This window comes from Plectropomus leopardus, chromosome 4, assembly GCF_008729295.1.
Source record: "Plectropomus leopardus isolate mb chromosome 4, YSFRI_Pleo_2.0, whole genome shotgun sequence".
Classification (NCBI taxonomy): Eukaryota; Metazoa; Chordata; class Actinopteri; order Perciformes; family Serranidae; genus Plectropomus; species Plectropomus leopardus.
In genome coordinates this window covers 37,665,493-37,685,137 of record NC_056466.1, presented here as the reverse complement: position 1 = coordinate 37,685,137, position 19,645 = coordinate 37,665,493, and the positions used below count along the sequence as shown (strand labels likewise).

At 40.0% G+C, this 19,645-nt stretch overlaps 1 protein-coding gene across 3 annotated transcripts; it reads right to left on the bottom strand.

Annotated features, from left to right (window-relative positions):
* Window positions 1-2,034: 2,034 nt before the first annotated feature.
* Window positions 2,035-19,466, bottom strand: LOC121941992. Of its 3 annotated transcripts, none has more exons than XM_042485057.1 (5): window positions 19,057-19,466; window positions 8,271-8,440; window positions 8,087-8,180; window positions 5,511-7,948; window positions 2,035-5,360 (listed from the first exon to the last, which is right to left on the bottom strand). In XM_042485057.1, the coding sequence occupies exons 1-5, from the start codon at window positions 19,355-19,357 to the stop codon at window positions 3,222-3,224; spliced, it is 5,142 nt and encodes a 1,713-aa protein (XP_042340991.1). In that variant the 5' UTR covers window positions 19,358-19,466; the 3' UTR covers window positions 2,035-3,221. The 3 variants fall into 3 exon arrangements, with proteins under 3 accessions (XP_042340991.1, XP_042340992.1, XP_042340993.1); XM_042485058.1 differs by having other exon boundaries at window positions 8,087-8,153; XM_042485059.1 differs by having other exon boundaries at window positions 19,087-19,466.
* Window positions 19,467-19,645: the final 179 nt, after the last annotated feature.

Genomic DNA, 19,645 nt, shown 5'->3' with positions numbered 1-19,645 from the left:
GACATACTGGCAGAAATGGAATATATTAAGTCTGCTTTCTTTAGAAGAAGGTAGAAGGTAGATTTGTTAGTAATTTTTTTAAACAAAGTTTAAAACAAAGTTTTTAAAACAAAGTTTAAAAAAATGAAATTTAATTTGTATTTTATGTATAATCTACTGAAAATAAGAATATTTTTTTCTTTACCTTGGGAGTTAGCCATTTATATCTGCACAAGGAGTGAGTCCTCATCTACGGAGATCACCATTTTCACCGTTATGTTTCTACAGTGACCCAGAACAGACAAAACAAACTAAACACTGGCTCTTCACAGGAACATTTAGGTTTCAACATTGACCTCCATATTAAGCAGACTCCTCTGTGATGGGAGCATCCCAAAAACAGATTTTTGACAGCAAAACTGCTCTATTCAGTGTTTTTACTGGTTTAAGTCACCGGGTCCGTTTGTTTTACAGAGGAGAACACTTCTGTGGATAATTTGGCTGCTGGTAAAAACCCGCTGAGCGTCTGAATAAGAAATAAGGAGAGCGCATGTTAAGTTATCTGAGAAAATAGGTGAGCACACATTTACTGGTCTGCAACATGTTTAACAGGGTGAGAGAAGCCATGACCTGCAATATCAGCAGGAACACCTCTCTGTGAGGGAAATGTAACAGTATGTTTTCCCCTGAAGTACAAATTCACAGCAAGTAAGTAGTATATATTTTTGAGCTACATATTTTTTCAGTGCTTTGGGTGCCTTTTGTTTGTTATTTTGGGGTATAGTTAGTATGAGTAGCAAGATAATTCAATATTTTTCATATCTAAAAATCATAACAATTCTAAAGTGTGCTGTGCACCTTCACTGGTCTCACAATTCAATTCAATATCACGACGCACTGCATCCTCATTTCTTTATATTAATGCACATGACTACTTTATTATCAGTAAATACAAGCAGTCAGCTAACTCCATTCCCCCACAACCCAATGTGACATTGCTACCATACTGCCCTGGTTGCTAAGAGGAAGTTTTCTTGAACTGTTCTTTTTAGGCCTGGTGGTACACACGAAAAAACACCCGCCTGGGATGACTTACTGGTGTGGACCTGGCTTCATTTAGAGAATGGGTGAAATCAAAGCAAGGCAGTTATGCTGGGGCACCAGGCCACAAAAAAGAATTCTATCTAGTCTGACTGAAACTGAGACTTGAACAGAAAGTCTTCTGTAGAAGTCTGAAGAAGTCACTTTCCCTGCTGAACATTTAGGGTAAAGTGAATTCAGAGATTTGTTTCAAAACACATTCTAAATGTTGGAAACTGATTGTGAAAACATGTTAGAAAGACCCATTACTATATCGTACTGAATTGTGGAGTTAGAATGTTAATTGTTTTTTCACCATTTTCCTGTTATAAGATTTTTTGGCCGGGCCTAAAACCATTGCTCGATGATACAATGGAGCTATACTTAGCATAACCCCAATGGCGGTTCTGGGGAGGGGCCAACAGGGGCCAGTGCTGTATTTTCCATATTGTTACTGAAACAAATACCAATAATGGTATTTTTGTTGTTATTGTACTTTATACTGAACTAAAAATGTTAAAGGCTTGAACACTGCTTTGTTGCTGAAGCCAGCGAGAATGTTTTATTTGGTTTTATTTTTTTTAGATTCAAACAAAGCTTAACTGTAACTAGAATGCTGTTACTGTGCTCCAGTACTTTATATGACTTATTATCATATAAACTAAAGATTTTGAATGCTTGAATGCTTGTCTTTGTCTCTTGCCTGGGTTGAATGTGTCCCTTTGACAAAGCCCTTGGCCCCTGCCTGGCCCCCTTAGTAAAATTGGTCTAGAATCACCACTGCATAAACCCACCCCTGACAATGTAGCAGTATAAAAGCGAGAAGTATCATTAGGATAGTCCCGCGATTGGGCGTGGCCTCTGCTCCTCCAGCGGAAACACCCCAAGCATTTCAGATCAGAGAATACTGTGCATTTTTAAATGATTCTGAGACCTTCTTTTACATACTTGGTGATTTTTTTGATCATTCAAATTTGGGCAGGTGTTTAATAACACATCTTTCTGTGATGTGACAAACTCAAAACACATTTTAATTATCATTTTACCCTGACTTTACTGTTACTGTTCCGACGCTGTAAAGGAAAACTTGGCTGTTTGTCTGCCTCTGTCACTGCGCCACGCTGTCTGTCTGCTTTGATCTATTGATCAGCCATGTGATGTGCACACTTCTAGCACACAGTGCACACTTCTAGCACACAGTCTGTATTCAGGCACGTTCAGATAAACAAAACAAAAACAATTTCTGTGCATTTTCAGTGTTAACTCTTTAACCAGCTACAGATGTTCAGTAAAACACAGGACACAGTGGTTAGGACTGTGCACCACAGAGAGTGTGCATTTGTGCATTTTGACCCACAACATAAGATAACCTGGTCAGTTCACAGCAACACAGTTCAGTACTACAATCTTCTTCTACTGTTTTTTTTTTTGTGGTACATGACGCCACTGCACTCTTACGCTCATGGTCGAGGGCTTATAATTGTGAAAAATACGGGAGAAATGTGAGGCCGGGAGAGCATCTGGAGAGGGGAGCGAAGTGACGTGGAGTCTCCTGGGAAAATCAGGAGGGTTGGCAAATATACTTCTACCTCCTAAGGAGAAAAAATACAACAGCAGGGCCTAGCAGGGGGTCTCGTTGGCCTGGTGCACTGCCAGGCCTGTAACACTGTAGGGGAAAGACTGCGTTACGTAGCAATAATTGATTACGTGCTGTCACTACATCAATGCAGAATCGTCCAGGTCCGCATCGGGATGCTTCTTAGAATCGATCAATTTCAATACCCCTTGTTGTTCGGAACCCAAAGAAGAAGTGTGTTGAGTGTTGAGTTGTTTGTATGAGAGGTTCTCCAGAAAGTTGCAAGCAGCAATATTATATGCCAGGCAATTGGCCCATTACAAACAGGCATGTTTGAAATGGGCACTGTCCTTTAATGTGGAATTACACCTTCAAGCCTTCATAAAATACAATAAAAAGAAATCCTATGATGAACACAGCATAGAAAAACAATGCAGTTCTCCAGTTGCATTTGTTCTACAAAAACTTAAATGACAAAAAAAACCTCAACTGATCCCTTTTGCACCAAGTATTCTCACATTATACCTCTCATTATATAAGACATTAAAGTCCTCAGTGGAACAGGGAGGCATCTTGGATGTCCATCTCATTGGATTTTATGTACATTTCTAACATGCTTTTTCAAGTGGCCTGACTGTGTGAACTGCTTGGGGCAGTGTGGGCAGGAATGTGGTTTCTCCCCTGTGTGAATGTACTTGTGCCTTTTCAAGTTGTTGAAGTCTAAAAATCCTTTACCACAGAATGGGCACCAGTGTCTCTTCTCCCCATTATGCCATCTTAAATGCACATTTAGTTCCACCCTCCTAGCAAACTTCTTTTCACAGAGGTTGCAATGGAATGGTTTCTCTCCAGTGTGCATCCGGATGTGAGCTTCCACATCTCGTCTTGTGAAGAAGCCCTTGTTGCAGATCTGGCAGATAAAAGGTTTAATCCTGCTGTGCACCATCTGGAGATGTTTGGTGAGACCAAAACTATAGACAAAGCCTTTTCCGCACTGCTGGCAAACATGGATCCTACCATTGCGGTGCACCCGACCATGACGCTTTAGACCCTTTGAATCTGGGAAGCTCTTACCACAAAGTGTGCACGAGAAAGGTCGGCGACCTCTGTGAAGACTAACGTGGCTTTCCAGGGCTGCAATGCTGCTGAGGACACGACCACACTCCCCACACTGGTTCTTCAGCAGACGCCTGCCAATGACCGACAACGGCTGTAACGGTGATACAACAGGTGGTGCTCTGACAGGTATGGGGAAGAGAGAAACACTGGGGGGGTAAACTACTGTATGATCCTGGGATTTTGGTGCACTTATCTCTTTCTTTGCGGGTAAAAGTGAAGCCCTCTTTCCACCTGCAGGAGGTGTTTTACCATTGGTCACCATTGTTGGAGGAGTCCACACAGCTCTAGCTGTGCATTTTCTCACAGCATCACAGCTAGCATGTTTCTCTCTCATCTCGCTTATTTTAGCTTCATTCTGCAAATTTGATTGACTAGAATTTTTTATTTTAGCAACTGTTTTGTCTTTTTCTGCTTGTGCTAACTTCTTAGCATTCACCACTCTTGAGCTATTTTCAGGACCACCATCATCTTGAATTAATCTGGATTTTTTAGCAGGAGTGGATCCCCCTGTGTTTCTAGAACTGTTACCATCTTTAGCCAATTTAAGCCACCTAACACTTGGAGAACTAGTTTCACATGCAGTGGTTTTAGCACTACCAACATCTGAAGTTGTGCTATATCCAGGACTGAAGGAATTGGATTCGGTTTTAATCTGTGTAGTGATAGAGACATCTTTAGGTAAGGTGCACCTCCTGCGGCAGAGGGAAGTTGACTCATTGCTAGACACTTTAGGGCTTGTGGCTTTTTTACTTAAGCTAGACATCCGAGGACTAACAGAAGTAGATTTAGTCTTTTTAGGGCTAGCATCATTTCTAGTCCAACTAGTCCTCTTAGGGCTCACAGAAGTAGTTTTTGTACTTTTAGGGCTCACACCTTTCTTTGGGCTAGCACCATCTCTAGCTGAACTAACCCTCCTAAGATGCACAGGAATGTTTTTGGTCTTTTTAGGGTTAGCATTTTCTTTAGTTAAGCCAGATCTCCCTGGACTCACAGAAGCAGATTTTTTATTTTTAGGGCTATCACTTTCTTTAGTTGAGTTAGACCTCTTTGGACTGAGAGAAGATTTTTTAGTTTTAGGGATAAGTGAGTTGGTCCTCCTTCGACTCACATAATTTGTTTTTTTTGTTTTGGAGCCTACACCATCTCTACTTGAACTACATCTCATTGAACTGACAGAAGTGGATTCATGAGTAGCTGAAAATCTCCTTGAACTGACAGAAGTTGGTTTAACAACAGTCTGCTTGGGTCTATCACACTGCTTACATAGTCCTGATCTCCTAGGACTAATGGGAGTTGCGTCGGATGTTTTCAGATATGTAATATCTTCAGCCACTCTTGGGTTTTTTAAGCTGATCGGGATAGGTCCTGTAGTTGTGTCTTTATCGTTTGGATCCTCTTTCACTAATCTAGGTTTCTTCGGGTTTACATGGCAGGTCTCTATTTCTGTGTGTCGTTCTTGATTTGTTTCAGTTCTTCTAGATTGCAAGTGAGTTTTGAGATGACTTCGAAGTCGGGCCACAAGGGTATTTTTTTGCAAGCTTTTCTTGTAGCTGGTGCTGATTGCAGAACAAGAAGCTGTGGCACCTACAGAGTCATTAGAGGAGGCCTAAAACAAAGAGGAAAGAGGGAAAATCATTTAGAAAAAAACCCCACCAAAAACACATGCACAGCAATCACAAAAGCAATGTTTCTCACAGAATTAGACTCTAGTTTAGTGGTAGCTGACAGGGGATGGGACAGTTAACAACTACATTACCTTTTTTGTGTCTTGCGTAATAGGTGACACTGCCAGCTGTGCCAGAAACTGGGCTTTCGTCATCTGTAAATGAGGATCGGATGCATCCTTGTTGGTGATCGAGGTTAGATGTATGGGTGGATCATCGGGTAATGCATCTTTCATTGCAAAGCTGATTATTTCCTTGTCAGAATTCAGTTCACCAGCTGTACCAGATACATCTGGAGGCTCACTCAAGTCCTTGTCTATTGTTGAGCTCTCAAAGACGTACGCTGACACCTTGGATGGTGTAAATGGCCTGCTGTTGAGTGACTTCTCCAAAGTAGTACTATTTTCAAAGGGTAATGATACCTTCTCTTGAATATCATTTGGCTCTGTCAACTGAGAGGTAGAAACTCGAGAGAAACTCGGACATGTGTCAGTAGATAACGCAAGGGTCTCTGATGACTGTCTTGATATGACCAGAGATGATAGTTTCTCCTGTGTAGTACCTTCTTGCAAACCGGATTGTGTTTCAGAGGAATCATCTCTAGGCAGCTCTGAAACGAAGACTGCTTCTTTGGCTGATACTGGAAATGGGAGTCTGGTTAATCTGACCACAGCAGAGAGTTTTTGTTCAAAACCTGGTGGAGACACTTGCCCATGTGACATGTTTAAACTGGAAAAGGGTTCTGTAGATGTTTCAGAAAGGGAAGCAGTATGTTTGGGTGATTCCAGTTTGTCTAATGTATTATCTCTCTTCTCAGTCAATAGTATGGCTATTTCATCCGAAGCAGTTTGTGTATCTACAGAAACACCTGACTCCTGTGGCAAAGAAATCAACTGTGGCGATGACATCGTAACAGCAGCTGCTGATTTGGCTGACTCCTGCTTTGCTGTCAGAACGATGGTCTGCTGATGTTTCCTTGATGCAACAGCTGACACCTGTCTTGGAATTATTATCGTAATTTTTGGGTGCGTTGAAGTCCCAGACTGCAGGTCTTTTGAGGTGGCTTTCCTTGGTGTAACATATATTGTTTTCTGAGAACCAGAGGAAAGGGAGGTTGTTCTGAGTGGTAAGCCTGCAGCTGTGGAGCCTTGAATTAAACTATTTCTCTGTGAAGCAACAACTTTTGACACAACAGTAGGAAGCTGAGTTGGAGAGAGGGGTGCTATTTTCTGAGGTATAAATGAGGATGCTGATCTTGGCATTACAATGACTTTATGAGATACCGCCTCATCCGGTTTGCTGTGTGCACTCGCTGATGTTATCAGAGGATGGGAAGAGTGCTGCTGAAGAGACTGCACATTCGTTTGAACTGCAGCAGTCAAAGAAAGCACTGAAGTTGAAGCAGTATTGGATGGAGTTAGTGTATGCTGTTGTTTTGGTATGACACCCTTAATGTGGGCTTCAGCTCCATTGTTTGGAGTAGCATCTGCAGCAGTGGGAACGGCACCTTGTTTCTCTATTGATGATTGTGTTGCAGTGGACGGCTTTGTTACAGATAGACTGCCTGCAGCTTTATGAGTTTCAACATGAAGCTGTGGTGTCTGTGGCTCAGCTGGGACTTCGTCCACAGTCTGTAAGGTGCCCACGTGGGGAGAACCCTGGGTATGGCGTGGTGCTGCCATTCTTTGTGGAGAGGAAAATGCATTTTGTGCTGTTGACTGATTCATTGCTTCAACTAATAGTATTGCATCCTGAAGAGTTACAGAGGAATGGCGTTCTCTGGGCTGAACTGTTGGTGTGTTTAGTGTTTCAGTTGCTGATGAAATTACGGTGGATGGAGCCTGAATTGTTCCTTCTTCCATTTCCATTGAGAGTTGTTGAGATTCAGATGGTTTTGGTCTACTCAAAGATGCTACTGAAATAGCCAGAGAACCAATTTCATTTAGACATTTAGATTTCTTTGGTGGCCGTCCTCTTCTACGTCGTACTGATGAGTCAGGCTGAGCAATAGCCTCACCTTCTGCCATGCCACTTTTTAATTCTGCACATGCATTTCCTTTGTTAAATGGTGTAGATAGTGCCTCTGTACATTGCACATTTGCATGTTCTTGCAACGTACCATCAGCTTGTTCATTCATTGATGTTTTGTCCTCTCTTTGACATTGTTGGGCTACCATTGAAGGTTGCTCTTTTTCAAGAGGCTCAACCTCTGGTTGAAGCTGAGCAACCATCACTGGGTGATTATTAGACGTTAAGAGATCTTCCTCTGTTTCTAATATCTTCTGACTGACTTCAAAGTCTTCCTCAATGTTGTCTTTTAATGCAGCAAATGAGATGACAAGTGAATGCCCTAATTCTGATGACTGGTTCTGGGCTCCTTGTAAATTACTATCCATTCCCAGACAAGGTAGTTTCATGTCCACTCGGGTCTCTTCATCTTTTTGCAGCAAGGGTATCTCTTGAGTTGAACATTCCTGATTAATAAGAGGCCTTTCATTTTCCATTCCACCAGAGGCAGCCTGTGTTGAACCTAGGCACAGCAGTGACAGAGATGTCATAGAGGAAACATTAAAAGAAATTAAAAGGTGTGACTGCAAATTTTGTGAATCTCACATAAAATCAAAAATTAAGTTAAGAAATTAAAAAAAACAGTTTTTCAGTTCCTCACCTGCTTTATCACTCAAGACTAGCTCACAGACCACAGTGGGCTCGACTTCCTCTTGCTTCAGAACAGACTGTGGAGAAGAATCATCATAAGAGTCCTGCGGGGGGGTGGGAGGGGCAACGATTTTAATTTCAAAAAGACATAAATGGGAAACTTAAGTTTGTTGACAGCTAAGATACACACGCACCTCCTGTTTGACAAGTAGAAAAGCCATTTGTGCAGTTCCCTCTCCATAATTGTGGTCCTGCAAACTGTACCCAATCCCCTCATAACTGCATTGTCGCTCTTGGTTTTGAAAGGATGAGTGCCTCAGTGGTTGACATTGCTCCACCAGCACTGTGCGGAAAGGAACCAGGTCTGTAAACATGAACACACACAAGATAGCACAATTGGTGATTTTTAAGACTACAAAAAGGTTCTAATGCAAAACCCCAAATGCCGTTTGGTCTGATTCACAGTAAACACTCTGAAAAAATGTCTGCCAATCTACAAGGAACTAGCTTGCCTAATCTTGACTCAGAGTACAAAAAGGACTCATGACATAAGCAAAGAGCCAGACTTATTGGTGATATATAAACTCAAAAAAACAATGCATAAAAAATTTTCCACACAGCAGCTGTTTTAACTCATTTACTTATGAAAACAAAGCGAAGTGAGATCGTAAGTATATCCTGCTTCATCAAAGGTAAATATACCTGGGTGTTATCTGCATACAAAAAGTCTCCATTTACCCTGTGAATCCCAGGCTGTTTTGCCTGGTTTTCTCTCTGTCATTTGGCATATATGTGGTGCTATACATGTTCCAGGACTAACTATTTGAATGGATAGATAGAGGACAATGTTAGTGTCCCATGTAGGACAACAAAAAAAAAAAAATATATCAGTCGATAAAAATAATTATCAAGATAGTCTTTTTTTTTTTTTAGTTTAGATGCGTACTTTTTGCTTGTAAGAACAGGTTGAAACCACTGTTAACTGTGGTTTTAAACTAGTGTTTAATGTCTGACAAAACACTTTCCCAACAGCGAAACATTTTACAAATCCAAGGCAGATTCAAAACACATATCTCATTAATCACTGTGTGCAAAAACAGCTAATTTTAACAAGTACAACACCTACCTAAATTGTATCCAAATAGTTCAAGTGGAGTAATTACATCAAAACCAAATATTGTTACAATTGTTTTCCTTACTCAAACCTGCTTTTCAGCTGCAGAGACAAAATGATTCAAATCCTGGAGCGATGCAAATGACGAGCACACAAAGATACCACATCAGTCATGTTGGCACAATTAGGCTTGGGTACTAAAACTCAGGGCTATGATGACACTGGTTCCTATTCAACTGATACCAACCAGGCTGAATCATGACGCAGATTTCGTTGCCAGATTATGTGCGTAGCGAGTGGGCAGCTGCAGAACAACAACTGCAGCACGCTGACCAAAAACATGTGTGGGTGTCTTGCACAGTTTCAGGGGAAGTATACATGACTCCGCCGAGGCCCTAACAAACTCAAACTCAAAATGCCATGACTCTGTCATCCAATCTATTAATAACTGCTAGCCGTGTGATGCTACAGTTAGCTCTAAATTTGTATTGTTACATGGGAACCCAGCACTGACTGCTCTCAGTAACTGATGCCCTTGACCTTTGCTCAGACACTGGGTCCATCTTATTGAGCTGGGCAATATGGCTAAAAATGTTATCACAATATAAATTTTCCTATTGGTCGATATCAATAGTTATCTACCAAAAAAAAACATGTCATTGTTTCTTCTGAATTTTAACACTGATTTCTTCAACTGAGTGAAAGGAAGTGACCTTCACTGTTAATTGTCATTTAAACTATTGTTTATTGTCTGAACATGACAACATTCACCAAGCAGCAGAACATTTCACAAATCCAAGGTAGATTAAAAACAATTAGAATCAAAATAATGTTACTAAATAAAACACTAAAAATAGACACAAATCTTAATTCTGGCCAGCAGCATGTCAAATTCTTTGGACAGCCAATTTTAAAATTTTGGTCAGTATTTTCTGTATGTTTCACACCCTCTATGTTAATTTCTGCCATTTCTCAATCAAAACAATAATGAAAGACAGACTTCCATGATATCATGAAGTAGCGGTGAAAGTCTATTTGACGTGACTGAGGCAGAAATCATGTTTACATACAGGAAATACAGGAAATGTGCTAACCTTTTTTTTCACGTTACCTTCAGTCACTTTGTTATATCATCATATGAAATAGCCTGTTAGACAGTCATTTTAACTTTCTAACCTACCATCAGCATTAGAGTAGTAAACTTTACAGCAACTATAGCTAACGTTATGAAGTGGTGGCCATAGCTGCTGTAACAATGCAAATTTCCCACTGTGGGACCAATAAGGATTATCTGATCTTATAACAATCACACAATGACTAAATGCACGTGCAGAGTGCAGAATGCTGTGCACTTTAGTGGCTAGAAGATAGCCACAGTCAGCTGGTCCCCCAGTCTTCTTCTACTACTATTGTTGCTGCTCAATCTTCTCCTGACTAATGGCGGGTGGTAACTGGCACTTAAAATGCATTACATATTCTTCTTCACTTCTTTACACTAATTCAAGAGTTTGTTCTTTTACTGGCTTTCAGCCTGTTTTATATGATATTAGTTCTTATTATTTCACTTGTGTCTTATCTGCCTATATATTCGTTTCTTCTTTTAATGTTAGTTTTACCTGCTTAAATTAGGTTAATTCTCTTCTCCATATTTTCTTTATTTATTAGGAAATTGTATTTTGTACACATTGTTATTTTATTTGTGGTTTAATGTTCTTAGGGGGCAGGGGAGGGGCGGCATGGGTGTCAGGCATTTATTTTACTCTGTAAACCTTTTTATTTGGGAAGCACTTTGTGCTTACGCTCAAGAAGTGCTATATAAATAAAGATTATCATTATTATTATTATTACTGCCTCCCCTCTAAAAGGTGCATGGGTGGTTTAATTATATAAAGGATTAATAGAACATTTATTATCTCACTATGGAGGAAAATTATATTCAGATAATTATCATTATTGTTTTACTACTTTTACTACTCTCACACTTTGTGAGACAGAGCTGCTAGTTTGTTTAAGGTGAGTGTTAATGTGCGAGGTGCACCAATATTGCAGCGCTGTTCTTTGCTGCATGCTTGTTTATTGTGAGATTGTGAGTTGGCTCCTGGATGTGTTTATGAGCATGCAGCATGACGATACAGACTTTTCATAAATTAGACGTACCGTAGACTTGCCGACCCTTTCATAAGAGTCAGCCATCACTTTGTCTCTGTTAGTAGAGACCTCAGTCTGCAGTGGCATTTACACATTTCAGTGTTAAACCAGAGAACAGGACAGGAACAGAGAACAGGAGGGCTGGGCTTCATAGTCTCCATCCCTCTCTGTCTCTGTCATCCTCTCTCCATACAATAATATATCCAAATGTTGTTAAGGCTACTACACGTGGTTTACACCCCAGTAACAAAGAGAAACACTATAGCCTATTTTTGACACCAAATTTAAACCTTTTCACATTCTTTATTCATTTTGTTCATTATTATCTTACTGTTAACTTCATGACTGAAAATGACTTTAAAGTAATTGTACTTTCACACATATTAAGTCATTTTACTTACATCCTTGTCTTTTTTATATTCATCTGTAGTGTAGGGTTATATGGAGGCAGGGGTGTTGAAGGTAGGCCATTTGTCAGTGCCCCTGTTTTAAGAGCCTGTTGGCAGGCGTGGAGGAGTGTCAAGCGTTATGTATTGATTTATATTCTTTTATCTAAGTGTACTTTAAACTGTTGAAAGGTAATTTATTCAATTTCCAGTTCAAATTTGCCTTTGCAATTAAAAATGTTGTTAACCATCATTTTGTGCTTTATTTTGAAAAAAATATGAGTTCAGTCAGTTATATTAGTTCAGGCATCAGTACCATTTTAAAAGTATCCTAATGGCACTGGTTTTAGGGAAAACCCAAATGATACCCAACCCTTGGCACAATGAGGATTTTAACTGTATGAAATTTTTCTGATAATATTGCATTTCACAATATTACGGAATTTTATTATTATTTTTTTTTTTTTTTTTTTTAGCAGTAGTAGTAGTAGTAGTAGTAGTAGTGGTAGTATTAATTTATTTTTATTTATTTTATTTTATTTTTATTTTGTGTGTGTGTGTGTGTGGGGGGGGTCCCTTAATTTGATAGGTTAGATGTGTGAGTGTGATAGTTGAACTCACGGCCACTGCGGCTTTGTACATGGGGCACCCGCTCTCCCAGGTGAGCCACTGAGCACCCCAGAATTATTATTATTATCTGTCGGAATGAAAACAAAACACTTCGGTTTGTGGACAGATGTTCTATAATTGAGACTTGAAACCTTTTCTTAATGGAAGTATGTGTAATAAATAAAAAAATTAAGATGGGATTGTTGGCTTTTTTTTTGGATGATAACCGTCAACTTTCATATCACGGTATACCATGAAAACTGGTAGGTCGCTGCAACCCTAAGAAAAATACAGTACACAACAAAGCTATATGTCAATTCTGTCAGAGAGCAGAGGTGTTGCGTTGAGGTAATATTAAGAAAGAAGCAGAAGCAGGCAGCAGGTTATGTTAACAGCAGAGTTGATTTTAAGCAGGGAACTTAGATGCATTTGTACAAATACATTTTTGAAGCTGGACTGTTCATTAGGAGTGCTTTTTGAACATGTAAAGCGGTAATATCTGGCACACTTGGGGCAGAGATGGTGCAGCAGATTGTCAGGCGCATTGAAAGTGAAACTTAACTGTTCATTCTGCTGAGTGTAAAACTTTGCTTTCACATACAAACATACAATCCCTGAAATGAAACATATAGACATTGAAATGTTCTGCTGTTAAGCAAATATTGTGATGTTCTGATAAATAATAGAAAACACAATTTATATAAAACACAATTTATATTTGTATATATTATCTACTGACAGTACCGATACATATCAAAAATCTTATCCATACTGCACTCTATAATTTGGTGCAGAAAATAAAGACATGACATGTAAAGTTTTGAAAAAAAATCTAGTTGTTTTGTTATTGCCACAAACTGGGCAACTCCATGATTTGTATGACTTTTTATGTGACACTGGCTATTCAAATTTCATTTGACAAACTATTTCCACAAACTGACATGACCTGCAGGGTTTCTCCCCTGTCCTGTGTGACTTATCATGGGGCTTTTTCTTTGACTGGCCCTACTTCCACAAACTGAGAGAACTCCCAGGTTTCTTAACAGTAGAACTTCTCATGTCAAGCTGCACAGTTTCCTTTGAGTAAAAAAAAAAAAACAAAAAAAACATTATTATAGTTGTTAATTAAGGCTTGTAATTATTAGGGCAGCTTAAACTTCATTCTTAGCATACCTATCAGCAGTTATCTAGCAAACCTAAACGAACTTCACTCAACTGAAGTGAAGGGCTGTCTTTCACGATAAACTTGGCAGCAGCCCTGTGACATCATGCTGTTTCTTCCTGTGTCATCTCCCCTCATTTTGCAATGGTTAATGTGCTGGACTTGGGTGTCTGACTTCCATCTATTAAGAGCAAAGCAGAGGCTGCTCCTTTACTGTCGTCTATAGGATTAAATAAAAAAACTGGAACAGAACGTTACTTTAGAAGTGCTAAATCGATGACAACAACTGTGACAAAGCTTTTATCTGCAGCCTTATTAGTGTTAAGGACTGTTTACTGCATTTTTAGTTTTGCTACCCTATGTAGCATTGCCATCTGAGCCACCAGGGCTCTGAGGCTTCACCGCTGGACTAATGTCAGCATTAGCTGCTTTGCTAAAGCTAACAAAGATGATGCAGTACTTCATATTCATGGGATGCTGCACTTGCAGCTTCCCTTTGACATACATTGCATTCGTGACTTTTAACAAAGTGAGCCCACACTCAACCGCTTGCCCAATGTTCACCTTACAATCACTACTACGAGCAGACCAACCACCAACGGCACAACGAGAAACATCATGTGTCATCCTCTGATACCAGCAGCTTAGTCATCATGAAGGGTAGGTTGCCAGCTCTGTAAGCATCAGGTTAGAATGAATTAACGTTACACAATTTATATCAATAGCAGCATTGTTTGTCATGGAGCTTATCAGTGCACATTGGGGTTGTAACGGTACATGTATTTGTATTGAACCGTTTCGGTACATGATGTGCAGTCCAGTACGGACGGGTGCACGGGTGAGTTCCCACACAAGCATAATAAGTGGCGGGACAGAAGTTTTGCTTGTTTACTAGCCACCTGCAGCTACACGTGCAGCCTCTGGCTAGCTGATGTCATGGCTAAAGCTGATGCTACCGCTAGTGAGAAACCAGAGCTTGAAGACCCTCCCTTGTCGTTAAGGTGTCCTGTTTGGGAACACTTCGGCTTCCTTGTTAAACACTGCAACGGACAAAGACAAGTGGATAAAATGAAGGCAGTGTGCCGACATTGTTCAGCTGAGATCAGGTGCGTTTCTGGCAACACAACAAACATGCTAACACATTTGAAACGGCATCACCGGGGTGTGAATATCACGTCGGTTTGAAACACATGCTGAAGGTGATTGAGCCCTGGTATGAAGGACCCTCTCGTCCGCACTTCAGCCAGAAAAAAATACCAGGCCTTTATAACTAAGCAAAATCTGCTGTTGTCCAAGACTTGTCCAATGCATGTGAAGTAGCACTCACAACTGATGGATGGACATCGAGAGCTAACGACAGCTACATAACGGTAACTGCCCATCACATCCCTGAGTGGAAAATGGTGAGCCATGTTCTTCAAATGCGGCCCATGTATGAACAACATATCGGCGTAAATCTGGCAGAGGGACTAAAAGAGACAGTGTTGGAGTGGAAATTAGAGAGGCCAGGAACAACAATTACAGTCACAACAGACAATGCGAGGAATATTGTCAATGCAGTGAGTGAAGCTGTACTGGAACCCAAAATTGGATATTTTGCACACACTATTAATCTAGCTTCAGAGAAAGCAATGGGTCTCAACCAAATGTCCAGACTGCTTGGTAAAGTGAGACGGATTGTGTCTTTCTTTCACCGTAGCCCAACAGCTGTGCACATACTGGAGAGCAAACAGGAGATGCTTAATGTACCAAAACATAGTCTTATTCAGGATGTCACCACCCGGTGAAACTCAAGTTATGATATGCTTGAGAGGTACCTTGAGCAGCAAGCAGCAGTGTACTCTGTACTGACAGAGAAGGCTCTCAAGAAGAAATATATCCCCACATTGTCTGACAGATGTGAGGATGGCAGAGGAGGTAATTGAAATCCTTAAGCCACTAAAAACTCTCACAACACTGATAAGCACTAAAGCTACACCTTCAGCATCTATGATCCTGCCCCTCAAAGCCATAGTTCTCCACTCTATGGAACCCAATGAGGAAGACAGTGCAACTGAGACCCAAGTCAAGGTTGCCATCAAAGAAAACCTGGAGCACAGGTACTCTTCTTGTCAGGACTTCCTCCACAAATGCACAGCACTTGACCCGAGGTTCAAAGCCTTTCCTCATGTGGATGATGCCTGTCATGGCAGGATCTACAATAGCTTCACCACAGAGATTGTGGTCATGGAAGAACAGGTATTGTAATAAATTTCATGTGCATAAAATGTCTTTTTCACTGATAATTTTGAAACAACTTATTGCTAGTGTCACTAGTATTCATATCAAATATTTATCCTTTTTTGGTATTTTAATTTACAGTGTGAGGAGACCACAGGGACAACAGCAGCCAGTTTGTCCCCAGGGGCAGGACACCCAGAGCCATCTGAATCATCTCCTCCTGTGAAGAAGTCAGCGATGCCTGAGCTGTTTGGTGAGCTCTTCAAGATGCAGGTGGGAAACAAGTCTACTTTGCAGCTGATGAAGGAAGAGGCTGCCTCATACCAGGCAGCGAACTGTATTTCAGTAGACTCTTCTATGGTGGAAGACCAATGAGCCCATATATCCCCTAACTGCCAAGTTAGCAAAGTGCTACCTCGCCATACCTCTGTCCCCAGCGAAAGGGTATTTCCAACCGCTGGGGACATTGTAATTGACATTGTGATCTCCCCTTACAGCAGATAATGTGGACAAGATAATCTTTCTTTCAAAAAACATGAAGGGTGAATAAAACTGAACAGGGCTACATGCTGGAACTGTTAATGTTGCACTCTGAACAATATGGGAAAGTTCATGTCATTCTTAAAAACAGTAATGACAAATCTGATCAGACTGATAGCTTTAACTGTTAGTGCAGCACTTTATATGTGGAAAAGTTTTGTTAATCTGTGCCGACAAGCTGTAAAAATGTATTTTTATAATATATCTTGTTTATTTGAGAATATTTTATTTATTAGAAAGCTTATCACCAGCACTTTGCAGCAGTATTCTATTTTTTTTCATATATTTTGTGTCATTTTTAAAAAATGTAAGTACAAATCTGATCAGACTGATATCTTCAACTGTTAGTGCTGCACTTCACGTGTGGAAAGGTTTTGTTAATCTATCTCAACAAGCTGTGAGAAATGTATTTTTATCATATATTTTGTTTATTTGAGAATATTTTATTTATTGGAAAAGTTATTACCAGCATTTTGCAGCAGTATTCTATTTTTTATTTTCTGTCTATATTTCATGTCATTCTTACAAAAGTAAAGACAAATCTGATTAGACTGATAGCTTTAACTGTTAGTGCTGGACTTTACTTGTGGAAATGTTTTATTAATCTGCGCCAATAAGCTGTGAGAAATGTATTTTTATATTTGTATTTATTTGAGAATATTTTACTTATAGGAAAATTAATACCAGCACTTTGCAGCAGTATTCTACTTTTTATTTTCTTTATATATTTTGTATATTGTTTGCATCACAGTACATTTGACTAAAACATGTGTAAACTGTTGTTTACATAAGTTCCAAATAAAAAACAAGCAATTTTATGTTTTGCATTTTGTTCCCTTACTGTCCCAAAAATGAACCGAACTGTGACGTCAAAACCTGCAACCCTTAATCAAAGCAAAAGTAAATTACTTTTACTTTGTTAAGGGGTAATAGTAACAAACAGAGGATAAAATAAGACAATCTAAGGTCCCTATGAACGCTAAAAAACCCTTAACAGATGCGACACCTGGGATGACTTACTGGCGTGGTTGGCATCGGGGGATCAGTTTGTTGCGGACGTTAGACGTCATCACACTGCACACAGAAATTCGTTAAACCCACTTGTCCACCTTTACAGATTTACAGAGTCGCACTCAAACTTGTAGATTTATCTGTTTATAATATTTTTCAATTGTGTTTTAAGGTGTTTTACAGTGTTTGTAGTTGCCATGTTTAAGTCATGCGACCATGATGTAGTTTGTCTATAGCCTAACAACAGCTTTTTGCTTCTGGCGATTTCATTTGCTTCAAAACACACAAAAGTGGGGTTCATCTGTGAAGATTATCACGCTGAACAAAACGTAAGTATCATAAACTTGTGTTCGTCACAGAGATTATTTTTGGCGATAATCGAAAATCCCATTCAAAAATCACACAAGGTTTTTGACGAGGAAACCAGTGCGATGCCAACTTTCTGGTTGGCCAACAAAAATATGTCATCCCGTCACCACTCTATGTTTATGAGACTTACAGGTTTTGTTCAGCGTGATAATCTTCGCAGATGAACACCACTTTTGTGTGTTGTTAAGCGTAAATTAAATCACCAAAAGCAAAAAGCTATTGTTAGGCTACACACGAACTACATCGTGGTCACACATATTAAACGTCACCACAACAAACACTGTAAAAACACGTTAAAACATGATCAAAAAATATTATAAACAGATAAATCTACAAGTTCCAGTGCGAGTCTGTAAAGCTGTAACAACAGACAAGTGGGTTTAATGAGTTTCTGTGTCTGCTGTGATGACGTTTCCCGTCCCCAACAAACATTGTAGTCCTATTTAGCCACTTGTTAGCAACTGCCTTTTTTAAGACAAGTAAAACCTTAAAAGTTCAAAATTGGGTTTAAGCAAACATATTTTATGTTGCAGAACAAAAGGCCTAAATATCTTTAGCCTGTGTTAACCACAGACCTTATTTAGGGCATTTAACCGAAAACCCATTCAAAAAACCTATAGATTAAGAAGCATAAGAAGCTTATGGACTTCCGCATTTTCAGACTCATTACTTCACCACTCAATACCTGCAAGTAACACCACGTGAAAATGGGTGTTGCTTTTAGTGTGAACATGGCATTAAGGCTGGAGAGAAGGCAGATACCTCTACAGCCGTAATCTCTAAAACTCTGCAACTCACACCAATACTATCTAGACTGATAAGTTGTGCTATGGGTAAGTGGAAAATGTTTTGTTTTTGGTTTGGGGGTAAACTGTCTCTTTAACTCTTGAAACAAACACCTGCATTATTATTTGATCATCCCAACTGTCACACAACAGATTTTTAGGCAAGACAAAATGTTTAAGACTTTCTTAAATTACGAGATTTTAAAACATTTTCATTTCAACCTGTGTCAATCATACAATCAATTCTACTTGTGACTTCATTTCATGTCAACACGCAACAGAACGGAATTAGGCCTACACTAAGGGCAGTAAGTTATGCGACAACAAAGGATTAAAAGTGACACTGAATGTAGCTTAAATATAAGTGAATAGTGTTTGTCAGCTGTTCACGACCAGGGTGTCCACAAGCGGTCACAAGCTGGAGTTGTTGGAGCACGCTGTTACGAGTCCGGTAGCATTGTATGGTTTCCCTCCCATTTTGGATCCCACGCTTCCTATAGACTGAGCGACACTGAGCTACAGACACATCAACACACAGAAGCTGCTGTAGGTGTCCCACACAACACTCATGCTTAGAAAGTTATCTTACACATCACTTTACTTTATCAAAGAATTGGACCAGTTAAGATTACATACTTGCGATTGGTAACGGCCATAACAACTCACCACACTGAACAGCGCGGTCACGTCTGTCACAGCCGCCGTTCGGCCCCGCAACAGACTCTCCTTGTCGGCTGGTAAGAGACGGCTGGTTTCTCGCATTTTCGAACAGGCTGCATCTTCTTTTTAGGTCCTCGTTCTCCCTCTTGATTCGTGATATTTCTGCTTTCAGCTCGTCGACCATAGTTTCGAAAAGTTTCGTGGTCTCGGCAATCGCAGCTTTGAGCATACTCTCCATGACGGAGGAGTACTTTGTCTGAAAATCGTCCGCGGACATTTTGATATGATTTACCGTTTGTCAGAGTTCTACAACAGTCCACTTCTGACGATATGTTTGCTTTACGGTTATTAAAAACACAGCATTAGGCTCTGGCTCAACATGGCTCCTTCCCATGGACAGAGAGACAGACGCGCTGCTTTGTGTGACGCACTCCGGCGGAAGGAGGGAGTTGAGCAAATATCCGGTGATTCGCTTCGATGCCAAATTGTGCTCTGTATGAAGTCGATTTGTAAGGAAACAAAAATCAGATATATCTGTGAATACTAAATAAAAATGTATGTTTTA

Bases quoted from the DNA above. Each gene is read 5' to 3' on its own strand.
- LOC121941992 (XM_042485057.1), bottom strand. From the start codon at position 19,357: ATGTCCGCGGACGATTTTCAGACAAAGTACTCCTCCGTCATGGAGAGT. The intron at 8,441-19,056 runs GTATGTAATCTT...TCATGTTTACAG, and splicing joins ATGGCCGTTACCAATCGCAA to ACCTGGTTCCTTTCCGCACA. The intron at 8,181-8,270 runs GTGCGTGTGTAT...ACCCCCCCGCAG, and splicing joins TTCTACTTGTCAAACAGGAG to GACTCTTATGATGATTCTTC.